The sequence below is a fragment of the Hippocampus comes genome, unplaced genomic scaffold (assembly GCF_001891065.2).
Source record: "Hippocampus comes isolate QL1 unplaced genomic scaffold, H_comes_QL1_v1.1 scaffold85, whole genome shotgun sequence".
Lineage (NCBI taxonomy): Eukaryota > Metazoa > Chordata > Actinopteri > Syngnathiformes > Syngnathidae > Hippocampus > Hippocampus comes.
Window position 1 is genome coordinate 126015 of NW_017805540.1, and position 14290 is coordinate 140304.

General features: G+C 44.5%; 1 protein-coding gene across 4 annotated transcripts in view; it reads right to left on the reverse strand.

The window, feature by feature from the left end:
• Positions 1-148: 148 nt before the first annotated feature.
• gigyf2 (GRB10 interacting GYF protein 2) overlaps positions 149-14290 on the reverse strand; it is a 17553-nt gene continuing 3411 nt past the window's right edge. For 2 of the 4 annotated variants that reach the window (XM_019878990.1, XM_019878991.1), the window contains exons 5-29: positions 13658-13766; positions 13269-13374; positions 13078-13118; positions 12966-12998; positions 12785-12886; positions 11678-11883; positions 11441-11588; positions 10814-11068; positions 10566-10726; positions 8147-8303; positions 7893-8059; positions 7034-7128; positions 5663-5791; positions 5450-5580; positions 5252-5352; positions 4838-4978; positions 4572-4730; positions 3728-4009; positions 3190-3312; positions 2837-3088; positions 2502-2701; positions 1535-1686; positions 1228-1448; positions 845-1013; positions 149-763 (exon numbers count right to left, since the gene is read on the reverse strand). In XM_019878990.1, coding sequence (XP_019734549.1) covers positions 696-763; positions 845-1013; positions 1228-1448; positions 1535-1686; positions 2502-2701; positions 2837-3088; positions 3190-3312; positions 3728-4009; positions 4572-4730; positions 4838-4978; positions 5252-5352; positions 5450-5580; positions 5663-5791; positions 7034-7128; positions 7893-8059; positions 8147-8303; positions 10566-10726; positions 10814-11068; positions 11441-11588; positions 11678-11883; positions 12785-12886; positions 12966-12998; positions 13078-13118; positions 13269-13374; positions 13658-13766 — 3708 coding nt within the window. In that variant the 3' untranslated portion in view covers positions 149-695. The remainder of the gene's footprint in view (positions 764-844; positions 1014-1227; positions 1449-1534; positions 1687-2501; positions 2702-2836; positions 3089-3189; positions 3313-3727; positions 4010-4571; positions 4731-4837; positions 4979-5251; positions 5353-5449; positions 5581-5662; positions 5792-7033; positions 7129-7892; positions 8060-8146; positions 8304-10565; positions 10727-10813; positions 11069-11440; positions 11589-11677; positions 11884-12784; positions 12887-12965; positions 12999-13077; positions 13119-13268; positions 13375-13657; positions 13767-14290) is intronic. The other 2 variants (XM_019878988.1, XM_019878989.1) reach the window with 2 other exon arrangements.

Genomic DNA, 14290 nt, shown 5'->3' on the forward strand with positions numbered 1-14290 from the left:
AGACAGCAAAAATAGAAGACAATGAGGGAAAAAAAAAGGTTCATACAATGACAACATTAAGAGCATATCACATTTCACAACAGAGCAATAAAAAAAAAAAGTTCGACTCGAGCAGATCATCTTCCATAAATTATAATACAGGTGCAAGTTGAAAGTTTATTTATTCATTTATTTTTTTTAAACAGCCTAGTATTTTACAAGAAATAGATAACTACTTGGGACTTGGAGCATGTCCTTAAAACAGGACATAAAGTAGGCACCGATCCTTGGGCTCAACTTTGCCGTCTTAATCCGCCAACAACCATTGGTCGGGAGAGGGGAGGGGCGGGGGCAAAAATAAGGGAAGATGAGCGGAATTTGTTGGGGGGGTGGGAAGGGGGGATTCAAATTCAATAAATAGAAGAACGGATATAAACTCTGTAACTTGAAAAAAAGCCAAATTGAAAAATAACACTTCTGCCGACTGTGGCAAAAAGCATTGATTGTATTTCATAGTCCCATTTCATGGAAAAATAACGCACAGCCTCGGAGGGCACTTGATCAGATTTTGGATGTTTTGGATTGCTATTGGCAGATAAGGTCTGACAACGAATGAAGGCCGTAAAAGAAAAAAAGATGAAAAAGTATGGCAGCTGCGGTCGAGGGCGGGAAGGGGTTCGAGTCATTTCATGGCCGTTTTGCTTGGCTGAGTTCCCTTAAAAATCCTCCACAGTCTCAATCTCCCCCATATTCAGTCTCTCGGACGATGCGTTAACAGAAAAACCTAAAAGGCATAAAAGGGAAAACCGAGCGTTCAGACAGTTCCCAGGCTGTGACGAGCTGCAATGAGGTGATTGGCGCTCACCTAGAAGGCTTGGATCCGCACGGACCATCTTTTGCTTCTTTTTCTTCTTCCCTGAGGTGACCGTCTCAAAGCGCTGCTGCTGCTGTTGTTGTTGCTGCTGCTTCTGCTGACCACTTGTGTGGTTGGCCTGGTAGAGTGTTGATGATCCCGTCCCACCCCACACAGAATCCTTGACGGGAAGGAATATTACAACACATTTAGAGACTGCAGGTCTGAGCACCCAGTTCTGATATGTATACTGTCCATTTATTTCCGTGTACGTTTTAAGTGCCACGTATCTGGTATGGCTGCGTTATTATAGACTACTAAAATTGACAAAATAACAAAAACTAAAATCGAATGCCATTTTGGTTAACAAAATGAAAAACAAAATTGCTTTGAACCTTTTCAGGGAGAGCGGTTACTACCTGCTGCTGTTTCAGGGCTTGCGGATGGTTCTGCGGGGGCGACGCTTTTTGTTGATTAGCGTTCTGTTTGGCACGACGTTCCAGGAACTGCTTGGCAAAGTCTTTGGCCTCGGGAGTGTCCCCCAGGTAGGCCCTGACGTAGTCGTGCACCTCGTACGACGAGTCCACTTCTTTCAAGAACGATGCAAACGTAGGAACTGTGACAAAAGTGAGGGGAGCGGAAACATGAATTCAAATGGACGGTTCTGTCTCCGCGCCACCCATTTTTTGCGCAGCTATTTACCATCCAGATTGTTGGCGGTGTTGAGGCTGTGCAGAGTGTGCTCACACCACTGCATGAAACTGTCCTGCTGACTCTTGTTGACCCCTTGAAACAATTTGAGCAGCTTCTCTTCCTCCTCCGCCTTCTTGTTTGCTCGCCCACTCAAGGAATTACTGGACACACAAAAAAAAAAAAAAAAGAGAAAAATGGGGATAACTCACATGTTATGGGAGGAGAGAGCGGATTTTAAAAGTCTACAAATCAGCGTTCAAATGCCAGGTTTTGAGATTCAAAAAAAATAAATAAATAAATAAATAAAATCAAGATGAAGTATTTCAAAAGTTATTCCGCTATTAATGTGACAACTCACTTGAGAAAAATATATTTTAGAGAGGCGAAGTAAAAACAAACAAATGAGCTTTGGTTTCATCCGACCAAAACAAGTATGCAAATGTGATCATGTCAACTGAGACCAATTTGGAACTTTTTGGCCATAGCTCTAAAAGGTATGTTTGGCGCTAACATAACCCTGCTCATCACCAAAAGGCCACCCAACCTTCAGTGAAGCATGATGGTGGCAGCAGTTGTTTCTCTCCATTTAGAACTTAAGCCTTTGACAATGCGCAGGGAATTACGAACAGATGTATTGGTTAACGTAGTGCCTTAAACTGTCAGGTGGATCTCAAACCAGAAAAAGCTTACTAGAACAGCCCAAACTTTATTTGGACTGAATCAGGGGCGCTTAAAATGGTGGCAGGCGCGTGCTGACTTGCATTTATCACGTGTTTGAATGGAATTAGTTAATTCTGAAAGCCGCCACATCCTCAGTTGTACATCCACTCTAAGAAAAAATAGTAACTTCAGATTTACTTACAGTTAAAAGATGATTAATGCGGGTGTATTTTTTCCCCATATAAAAACCCTGGCCTTTGGGGAAAGAAAGGGTGTGTAGACATTTAATATGAGTTTTGGCAGCTTCAGCTCTTACCTGAGATTGGCATTGCCCTTGTTTTTCTGCGCATTTCCTTTCCTGGTGGGCGGAGGCTGCTGGACGGCCTCCTTCACGGCTTCGTCCCAGAAGCCCATGTTGGAGTTGTGCGTGTCCCCCCAGATCCCGCTCGAGTCCGCCGCCCAGTTTGAGCAGGGCGTGATGTTCACGGATCCCCATACAGAGTTGCTCAGAGATGTCTGACGAGAACGACACATTCATTTGCTTGCTTCAAATCTCAATCTCTTCCACCAAGTAGGTTAAGTTCCTCAACAAACAGCCGTCACTCTTTCGTTTTACAAGCGGGGTGCTCTTGCATGATATGGGTTGCATACAGTTCTGTTGTGCGGTCGGGCCGGCTGGCTGAAGATGTGGTTCTGTTGCTGCTGCTGCTGCTGCTGCGGCGGCGGCTCCTTCTTCTGCTTCATCTGCTGCGCTTCCTCCCTCTGAATCTCCAGCAGGGACTTAGTAACAGGGGCCTGTTTGGCGGCGTGGCCCCACCCCGACAGCTTGGCCTGGGCCTGCTGCGCCTGCTGCAGCGCCTGGTGCTGCTGAAGCTTCAGGAGCTCCTGCTGCTGACGCTGCTGCTGCAAGTGGCAGGTAGGGCGTGGGGGAAAATAATCATGTGAAAAATGATCTGAAGTAAAACAACACATAATAGGCGTTCTGGTGATCAGGATGGTTTTACCTCTTCGAGTGCCTGTCTTTCCCGCTCCTCTTCCAGTTTCTGGATCTCGGCTAATGACAAGGTGTTCTGATTCTTGTTGCTAGTGTTGGCAGACTGATGACCCCACTTTGATGACAGCGGTAGCTACAAACAGGGAAGATTGTTGGTTGAACTTGACAAATATTTTTTAAGGTTATAAGAAGTTAAATCAGGGGTGGGCAAAGTAGGACTCACTCCATTCTTTAGTCTGGCCCACTGATCATTTACATTATAAACAGTCCCGTATGATTGGCTCCATTTATGCCCCACACAAATATCACTGTTCTGCTATGTGATATAATTAACTCATTCACTCCCAAAGACGTTTTTAAACGTCTTTTCAGACTTGGTCTAGAATTGGCTGGTACTGAATAAGTTAACAGAAATTGCTGATCCGGACACCCAATGATTTATCAAGGAAAATCTTGAAAATGATCAGCCCAACTGTATTTGTTGTCTTACTACTTTGCATTCTGCACCTACAAAGCTTTGTGGTTACTGTCCGGCAAAACAACTTCACCTTCATTTGTGCAAGCTGCTGCTGCTGTTGCAGTCTCCTCAGAGCCTCCTGTTGCTGCTGCCTCTGTCTCTGCAGCTCCTGCTGTCTCTGTGCCTCCTGCTCCCTCCTCTTTTGCTCCTCTTGCTGTTGCTGAGCCAGGGCGGCCGCAGCCGCAGCTGCTGCAGCGGCTGCCGCCGCCTCGGCAGCCGCCGCAGCGGCCGCCGCAGCTTCCTCCTCTGCTCGCTTCTCCTCCTCGCGCCTCCTTAATGCCTCCAGCTCCTCCTGTTTTCTGCGCTCCTCCTCCTGTATGAGTCAGACTTGTCAGGCGAGGGTAAAGGCCCACTCGGTAAAAGTAAATAATAATGGTCTGCTTCCAGCCAGGCTACACACTGAGCAATACGGCCGATACGAATAAATTGCATGTTGTGGCAACACAAAATAAGGGCACAATGAAAAACGGTGACCCCTGGCATATTTTACGCGAAAAACAATTTGAAGCGCAACATACACGTTTTGTGAAATACTCTAGTGTTGAATTTGAGCATGAACCTGAAATGCACTAATCTTTGCAGGTGAATTTAATTTGACCAGTCATTTTTCATTTCCTTTTGTTTTTTTTGCAGAACTTGCCATTCTGTTGATCAATCGCGAAGCGCTGCCTTGGTCTCATGTAACAGAATGCTGATGGGGATTATTGAAATACCAATTCGAATTGAAGCAGAAAGTGTATTGGTCCAATCATGGATGGGTCGCCCCTTGTGAATTTTGTCTTTTTGCTCCTAGTGAGGAAGCAGCAAGTAGTGAAACTCTGAGCAGTCGGACGTGTGCATTCCAAAGCTTTGACAAGGCGAGTGGCTGGCTGTACCTGTTTGCGAAGGAACTCCTCCCTTTTCTTCCTCTCCTCTTCTTCTCTTCTCCTCTCCTCAAGTCTTCGCAGGGCTTCCTCTTGGGCCAGTCTCTCCTCCTCCTCCTTTTGTCTCCGGTGTGCCTCCTCCTGTTCTCGCTGCCGTCTGAGAGCTTCCTCCTACAGATGCGTACAGTGTTCATACTATTATCAACACCCCGATCAAATGTTTTGCAGGCAATTTGATTTAAAAAAAAAAAGAAAAGAAAAAAGCTCAATCACTCAACCTGTTTTTGTCTCGCTAACTCCTCCTCCTCGAGGCGCTTGCGCTCCTCCTCTTGACGAGCCCGCAGCGCCTCCTCCAGACGCTTCCTCTCTTCTTCTTCCCTTTTGACTCTCATTTCAGCTTCACGCCTCTCCAGTTCCAACTGACGGATAAAGTGAGAGGAGAACAAATAATCCTCATATATTATGCAAATTAAATCATGTGTAAGTTATTTATTTTAAGAACATTGTTATGAGTTCAAAATGATATTAAACCTACTTTGGGATCATCGTTTATGGTAAATTTGATGGGTTTGTCTTTGGAAATTATCAATTGCATGCACTTTTTGTTTTCACAATTGGTGGTAAGGCTTGGCCTTGGTCCCGCAGTAGTGGATTACTGTAGTCTCAATTTCTTAAGTGGAAATACAAATTACCTTTGCAGCCTTTGATTTTTCTAACTGCTGCATCTGCTCAATGGTTGGTGCCTTTGCCATGGACTCTATGGGCAAGTCCCACACACTGCCGCCATCCCATGCTGTTGAGAAAAAAAAAAAAAAAAAAAAAAAAAATCAGGTGTGACAGCCGCTAGTAGTTCTTTTATTTTTTTTTACACTTCAGTGAATTTGACTCACTGCTTGACGTAGCTGGCGGGAGGTTTGGTGTGCAAGGAGGCTGAGAGGACGGCTTCTGCATTTCCCATACAGAACCAGAGTCGGGGACAGACAGGGAACGTGTCACGGGAGGTAGAAGGCTCTCAGATGTTCTGCAAAACGAGGGCAAAACACATTGTTACGAAAGGTTAAAATAAGTGTTCTGCGAGTGAATATGTTGAAGTGGTTTCGGACCTTATCTTGAGAGCCTGGTATTGCTGTTGAAGCAGGTTGAGCTGCTGTTGGTGTTGCTGCTGCTGTTGAAGAGGCGCTGAGCTCAGCACTGCAGCCTTCTGCTGAGCCAGGGCCTGAGCATACTGCTGCCTAAAAGGCAACAACAAAGACATTTCACCCTTTATTACAAAGGACTAGGGGTGGGGGGTGTATAATGGTAGTGCCGGTGAGGTACCTAGTTCTGTTCACTCCCTACTTCTGTAGAAGTTGAACTGAGAGGCACATACTAAATGTCTCCATTTGGATTTAATTGGCTCAAAAATAGCAGTTTCACATTAAATTAGCTTTTTGCGCTTCACCAAAAAACATTGAGAAGCAAATCTGGAGAATCAACACAGATAAACTATCACCTCCAATTTAAATGCCGTCGTCATTGATAAACGTAAATGGTTATATTGGAGCAGCTGCTTGCTAGTGCGATGTGCTTTACATGATCTAATTTGTAGAGTAATTGTAATTACTATTGGTGATTACCGTATTTTCACAACCAAAAGGCGTACTTAAGTCTTACATTTCTCCAAATTGGACAGGGGGCCCAAAAACCCAGGTCGCCTTGTGTATGCAACGAGTTTCCAAAATCTGTGAACACTGTTGTATGACTTCGATGAGGGGTCCGCTTGACTGACTGATGTTGTGCCAACACGCTATAGAGGAGAGGCAAACCTAACTGAGGACAGCATGCGGAAGTTAAAGTGGGAACGGTGGGGGTGACAGAGGACACTAAAGGCACACCCCTAGTAAGCGTATATAGGATACATTACGTACATTGTGCAAAACAATGTCCCGAAAATGGACTTGCGAAGAGACACGCTTACAAACCACAGTTTAATCTGCAAACTATCAGTTACGCAGAGGACCATGGGAATTAATCCCAATCCAACATATCCACATCTGCCACTGTTCCGGCCTCACTTGACTTCCAGTACCGACTGTTCTCTCAACCAATCCCCACATTCCTACATATCCGCTTAGGCTATGGCAAGTGATGATGGACAAGCCTACTTTGCATTTTGAAATGCTACAAAAAGATCACCGACAAACACATCCAGCCCAACCACATCACCAACATGGACGAGATGGCGGTAACTCAAGTTTGGCTCCCACTGCCTTTTAAAAGTGTGCATCGGGTGCTAGTGTACATATATGCTACCGTATTTTTTAAACTAGCATATGTTTTACCATGCCTGCGTCCAATAACACAGTGTGTCTTGTGTATGTGTTAAATACAGAAATAGTAACTGAGACTATACCTTTTAATACAGTGCGCCGTATGAATATGCTAGTCGACTAGCCAAACAATCGGTACTGCAGTTACTTACAAATGGACCTTACCTTAAGAGGTACTGATATTGAAGTTGCTGTAACTGGTAAAGGTTGAGCGCAGTGAGCTCCTGCTGTCTCTTCAACCTTTCTTGATCGGCGTCGCCCTGCATCAGTATCATAGGACAGATACACATGGTTGTTAACAATCAAGCAAGGTAGGTGAAAAGGAGATCTAGATGTGTACCTAATGTTTTGCAATTAATGTTTGCGTATGACAAATACAATACAGTGTTTTCTTCTAAAGGATGAAAAAAGCAAAATCCCGAAGAAAAGAGTGGAAATAACTTGACCTCATTTTGCAGTCACAACAACCAATTTGCACTCAAAAAGATCTGTCAAGTACCCAAGTTTACTGTTTAATTTAGGTTTCCTTTACTTTTGCTTTTGTTCCACCAGGGTGAAGAATAACATTCACGAGCAATGAAAAGTCCTTTTGTGCATTATGTGCTCGAAACTACCATTGCAATGTGTATTTTTTGGAAATTCAATAAAAATCTACTAACTGGAAAGCAGATTTGGACGAAGTCCCCCAAAAATCAAAGAGGATGGGAAAAAACAAATTGTGCGTCATGCCACAGATGGAGCGCACACATGAACCATTGTGAAATTTCTGAAATATGTTAAGACGATCGACATCAGTCTGAATATATTGTTGGAGTTTTGCTAAATGTTTTGTTTTTCAGCATGATGCCTATTGTCATTCAGTACCAGCCAATTCTAGACCAAGTCTGAAAAGATGTTTAAAAACGTCTTTGGGAGTGAATGAGTTAATATTGTTCGGTTAGCCCATGTCATTGTTCAGTAATTCAGGTTTTAAAATCATCTTGCAGTGCAGAGATTAAAACAGCGCCCATATGTGACCACGGACCTGTAGAGGTGGAGGCGCTGGGCCCGGCGTGAACGGGACTCTCCCCCAAATCTTCATCATCTCCCCCAAGGCCTGAAAGATGTCATCGCAGCCTCTTTTAACCAGGAGAGACATGGTGAAGTAACCTGCCTGGAACCATTCCGCCATCTCCTGGTTGCTGAATGGTCCTGGAGACAAAAATGAAAGATAATGTTCAAAGTGGCCTCACTGAGATTCCCGAACATTGTTCTTGTGACTTCCTGCATCCGTCTTACCCTGTATCTCCCCTTGAGGGTCTTTGTAAAACCACTTGAGTGCAGCCTTGTGGGTGAGTGGCAGGCCTGCAGGTTTGGGCTTTTCAGAGGTTTTCGCTGCAAGTCTGTCATCATCCACCACACCATCTTGGAGGTAAGCCACCATCTTCTCTGCCTCCTGGAGACAGATGGGTGAAGAAAGCCAATGGAGTGGTACAATTTAGAGTATATCAATATCTTTGCAGTGAAGCATCTTTTTGGACAAGGATGTTCTAGAAAAGTGAATGCTACTTTACCATCTGCATTATTAGAGCAACACAGCGAACCCAATTGCACACAAATAAAACTAAAGATACAAATGATAGTGGTTATATGGTATGGCAGCGCCATGTTGGAAAAATTGAGAAATAAAATACACTTTTTGCGTGTGATGTCCTCACTCATTTGCAACGGAAGAGGAATTGAATCAGTGAAAATAATTTTTTCCGATTTCTGGTCATTCACCAAAAATTGAATTACTGAAAAGTGAAAGGTGAATATCTGGGAACTTACTACAATACAAATATAGTGGGTCCTTGGTTTATAACAATCAGGACATGTTGAGATTATGAATGGTGCAGGAGGGAATGCTCAGTTACTCTTGTACTTACTGTTTGTCATCTGATTGTGATATAGGTTTGCCGGTAGAAGTGCTTTTCATATAAATATAATAATTACTTTTAGCAATGCATTAGTTTAGTTTAACAGACCACCACGGTGCTTTGCAGTTTATTACGCACCAATTCAGGTTACCATAATTTCACGACCATATGGCGCATGGTAAAATGTATGCCAACTTTAACCGCCCCCCCCCCCCAAAAAAAAACGTTGCATGGATGCATGCTAGCGTATGTTTTTAAAAGGCACGGGAGCAAAACTGAGTTTGGTGGTACTTCAAGTATTTAACAATGTACTCACATAATTTTTGCATCAATCCTCATCCACAAATCCAACAAAGTCCTCATCATCTGTATCTGAAATGAATAGATGGGCAAGTTCTCCAACGAACACGCCAGATTTCCTTTAGTCATTGTTAGAGTAGGTCTTGTTGCTGTGCGGCTCCTCAGAAACGATGCTGGCTTTTTCAAAAGCTCGAACTAACTTGCAAGCAGAAACGTTACTCCAAGCATCCACAATCCATTCACAAATTGTGGCGTAACTCGCTCGGCGCTGCCTTCCAGTCTTTGCATAACTGCGTTCGCCATCTGTCATCCATCGCTCCCAAGCCGCTCGCATCTTCACTTGAAACACTTTTGTTTACACCCACGTCCAGCGGTTGGAGTTCCTTCGTCAAGCCTGCTGAAATTATGGCAAGCTCCGAAATCATTTGCTGCAGGTTTTTTCACAGCGGCTGCGAGATGGTCACAAATCAGCAGGGACGGTAAGGCATGGGAAAAAACATCCGCTCTTCACATAACCTCAGTCAGCCACTCTCTCATTTTCTCATCAATCCAGTCTTTTTTTTTCATCAATCCAGTCTGTTTTGATTTGCCTTAACCAACACTCCAGCTGGAAACTTTTCTCTTGGCAGTCTTTTTCTCTTAAAAATCATGATAGGTGGCAGTTTCTGTCCATTGCTATGGCAACCAAACACAAAAGTAAAAGCTGTCTTCTCGTGCCCCGTTGTGCGTATCGCTGGATGTGTTGTCGGCAATCTTTTTACAGCAGTAGGCGCGGAAGGCGGCCAGCTTGTCCTTGTAGTCTGCCAAAGTTGTTGCGCCACGCTAGTCCTTGTCCGTATGGAAAGTTGGCACTGTTTCATAAAACCAAAGCGCCAAGACAGACCTCCTTGAAAATGTTTGATTTTCATTTCTTCTGCAAGCATTTTTGCCCTCAGCGTCGTTCTCTTGACTTGGCGAAGCTTGCTCTCCTGCTTCCTCCACTTGCGAACCAAGGATTCTTTTATCTTAAATTCTCTTGCGGCTGCTCGATTGCCGTTTTCTTCCGCATAACTGATCGCTTGAGGTTTGAACTGTGCTTCGTTGTCTCTTCATAGGTTCCATATTCCGGGGTCCGACGTTGTTTTTCCCAATGCATGTACCGGCATTATATCCACCTACCAGTGGGCGCGGCCTATAGCGTCCTCTTTCACGCCCCACCATTCCCCTTTAATGTCCTCATGCCATCCCCAGTTAAGTCTGTCTTTGCTCTACATAAACAGCATATCTGCATGACATCGGTTAGCCGAGCGAAGCGCTCATCAAAGTCACACAGGAACATTCAGATTTTTGAACTCTGCGCATAGATTTGGTGCGCCGCATTATTAGGGCGCCCTGTCCATTTTGGAGATAATATAAGACTTTTAAGTGCGCCCTATAGTCGTGAAAATACGGTACACCGCAGCCATCGCACAGAACTCTGTCTAAAACCAAGGACCTCCAGCACAGATTTACTAAGTTACCTGCTCAAAGTGCTTCAATCCCTCATCTTCATCTGTGTCATGTGACATGGGGGTGGGCCTCGATATTGGTGCTAACACACTTGATGAAAAAGGAAGGTGGTTGTTCATGGCCACGAGAACCTCCATGGGCTTCTGCATGGTGGATGACTGTGCGCGAACTTCTGTGAGGAACAGACAAATACCATGTGGTACTCTCAGTATTCTCTTTTCAATAATTCTTTACAGTCCATCCGAAGAAGAAAAGTCACCAGGGAGGGTGGTGGAAATATGGGTCATGGGTATCGACATGCTGTTTGACAATGGGACGTGCAGGGGAACTTGGCAGGGCTCTGGCAGTCGCTCCAGGGGAGGTTGTCTTTCGGCTGGCCTTTCGGATTCCTCCATTCTGTTGGGATGGCTCGGCGACACAGACTTGGGAGTCGCCTGGTCCTCTGGGATTGGCGGAACGGCGGGTGAGGGGACAGATGGCGCCTCCTCCGACACTCTGCTCACTCCTGTGAATACTAAAAGAGAAGAGCAGGGGGGTTGCGTAAAGAGGAGTGTAACAGCACTTTTTCTTGTTGTGGTCCATAGTGTTGCAATTGATCACAAACAAAAAGACGGTCTCTCTCATGGTGCGCTGGGCACAGTAATGGGCTTCTAAGTAGCTCTTTCTCTTGCTTGGTTGATTAAGTGGGCCACTAGCTTTTTGTCTGTGAGCTTCACTCAAAAGTTTTCACTTTCCATTTGCCTATGCCCATTTAACTCAAGTTCTTGGAAGCAGTTACCAGTAAAAATGTCTGTTAGCTGCTGCTTAGAATAATTCAGCTGGAGGTCCTGCATGAGGATTCCAATTCGAGTGACAATGACACTGCTTGAATTTGAAAGGGTCCAACCTTTCCGATCAGAATCTTGCTTAGCCTCTGTTTCTGTTTCTTTGGTCTCCTTGGGTTGGCTGTCTTCCTCCTCTAGGGATTCCTCACACTCTTCCAAAGGTTTAAAATCCAACTCTGCCTCCTCCAGGATGGGCTCTTTGGAGGCTTTCTGCTAAGGCAGCAGAAGTCTCCGTGGTAAACTTACGCAAAGATATTACATTCACAGAAATCTGCTGATCTTGACAGATCTTTGCTTGCCTTGAGTGAGAGAAAGGCCCCCGACGAGTCAAAAGTGCCCGCCTCCTCCTCTGCGTCCTCCAGACACCACTCCGGCAGAGCGTCCCTGTCGTCGTCCAGGCTGCCACTGCCTGAACGCGTCCTCCTGTAGCTGCGTTCGTCTTCTCGCGTGTCAAACGGGACGCGGCGCCGCTGCTCTGGATGCCACACTGTACTACGAGGCCCATCTAGTTGGGAAGGGAAATTAAAACAAACACACTCAATGGCTTCAAAAGAAGCAAAGGATCAACATGGGGTTCATTATGGTGGATCGTGGCAGCCTTGACTGAGACAGTAGTTCTCCAACTAGTTTGAAAACACAGGGGGCCTCAAGCCATAGCCTCAGGCACCAGTGTCAAAGTCAAGGCCAGGGGGCCAGATCTGGTCCGCCACATCATTTTATGTGGCCAGCGAAAGCAAATCAAGCATGTCAACTTCTCTTATACTTGCTAAAGTCTGAGCCAAAATTTCAAATTGTCATATTCAATCCATAACAACAATGTTTGAACAGGCCATTATTCTTGACTTCTGATTTCAAAACAAGTTATCCATCAATTTGTTGTTCGTTGTGTATGTAATATGAGGAGGTGGTTAAACATTTATATGGTTTTAAAAAATTCACATAACGGCCCTCCGAGCGGTAACTGTAACGACAATGTGGACCGCGACAAAAATGAGTTTGACAGCCCTTGCCTGAGGGGTCCGTTAAATAAAAAGAAATAATGTCCATAGACCAAGTCCACATGCTGGCTGTCTAGCCCGATTTAAAAATAAACAAATAAAATAACAATCATCCTCTCTCCTTCGTCTGTCAGTCTTAGCAAAGATGCATTTCCGGGATATCTCTACCGATACTCGCATTTGCGTTGACTATTTGTTGACGTGAACGAACGCACTCACGTTCTTTAAAAGAACTAAACCAAATTTCAAAGCTACTGTGAGATTCGAAGTTGAGGCCACAAAATTGAAGGTTAACACCCTGCAAAAGCTGATAAAGGGGTCAAAAAGTACTGCTGTATGTCAGTGCGGTCCCAGTCACTGTCCCAACGGGAACCTTGCAAGCACCAGCCCCCCAGTCGTCATCCTCACCGTTCTGATCGTCACGAGAGGTACGCCAATTCTCACTCTCCGAGCGCGTGAAATCGTGTTTCCTCGACAGGCCCGTCCCAGCATCATCGTAGTTGTTTCGAACTGGAAACGAATGAGTCAAGATAGTTAGAGGTGAGGTAAGTTGGTTTTCATTTGACATGGTGTGACTGAACAAACTTACCATGATTCATCTGGAAATGTCCTGGGGCAGCATCTACATGGGAATAAAGAAAAGCAAAATAAGCGAGTGGTTGCCAACATCGATGAATAAATGACTTATTTTCTCCATTCACCTGGGTCTTTCCGACCTGGCTTTTCAAACCTTCTATCACCCCTGTTGGAAAAACAATGACAGTTAATCAGAATGTGCCTGATAACTCACCAAGATGATAAATTATTAAACAGTGCATTCAACTTTCCTAATTGTGCATGACTGTCTTTAGGCTGTGGCCAGACTTGAAAGCACAAATCAACGTATCAGTACCTTTCCTCCCAGCTCTGGGAGCGATGCATCTCCCTGCCCCCACGGCCAAAACCTTCCACATCATCAAAACTTCTTTGGTAAAACCCTCCGTCTCCCCTTCCACGGCCTGAAAACAACGATAAACTCAAGATTAATTCAAAAGTCACCACATTACTCTGCAAATGAAATCAATATATCTATGATGGAGGCACATCAATGCAAGATGAGCGAAAGCAACAGAGCACGAATAGAACACCGCTTGTCTTGAGACGGGCCTGAATTCAACGGCATCTCAACAATTCGCAGTTGTTATAGCTTTTCTTAAAAGATGCAGACGCAACTTTTAAAGTCCTGTATAAATCAACTCCACCGCAGCCATAAAATTAGAAAGGAAATTAGGAAGTGCTTACCTCTACCCCTTGAGGTACTTCGGCCTCGAGGCGCCCCCACTACCGGACCGCCTCCTCGCCCTGTCAGCCGCAGTACAGCTGCACTGTTTACAGACATGGAGAAATTTCTCTGCAAACACGAACAAAAGGGGTCAAAACAATTGTCAAAGATATTTTTCATACAACGTGTATAGCATTGCTGTCCTGAACACTTTTTATTTCATTCAGGAAGAATTTAAAAAAAAGAAATGGTTTTACAGTAATGCAGTTCGTAAATACACACACAGATACAAATGGCCATGACGACAGATTCACTCTTGGTTTAATGTTTTAACGTTTCTAATTGACTTATAAGTCAATGCCCGAATAAATGAAATAGTGGCTATCTTTGACAGCCATGTATTAGAAGAAAAACCTCTCAGCTTGTAACTAAACGAAGATTCTTTGAATAGTTGGGTCAGCAACACAGTTTTAACAGCAACAGTACTGTATTTGCTTATGTAGCATGTTACAGAGAAAATGGAAATGGTTTGAGATGCAAAATGGCACATCACCACGAAGTGAATTTTAAGTATCAGGATGAGATTGAGTGAATTCAGCTTTTTTTTTTTTTTTTTTTTTTTTGAGACAGGACAGAAATTTTTCAGGATAGGC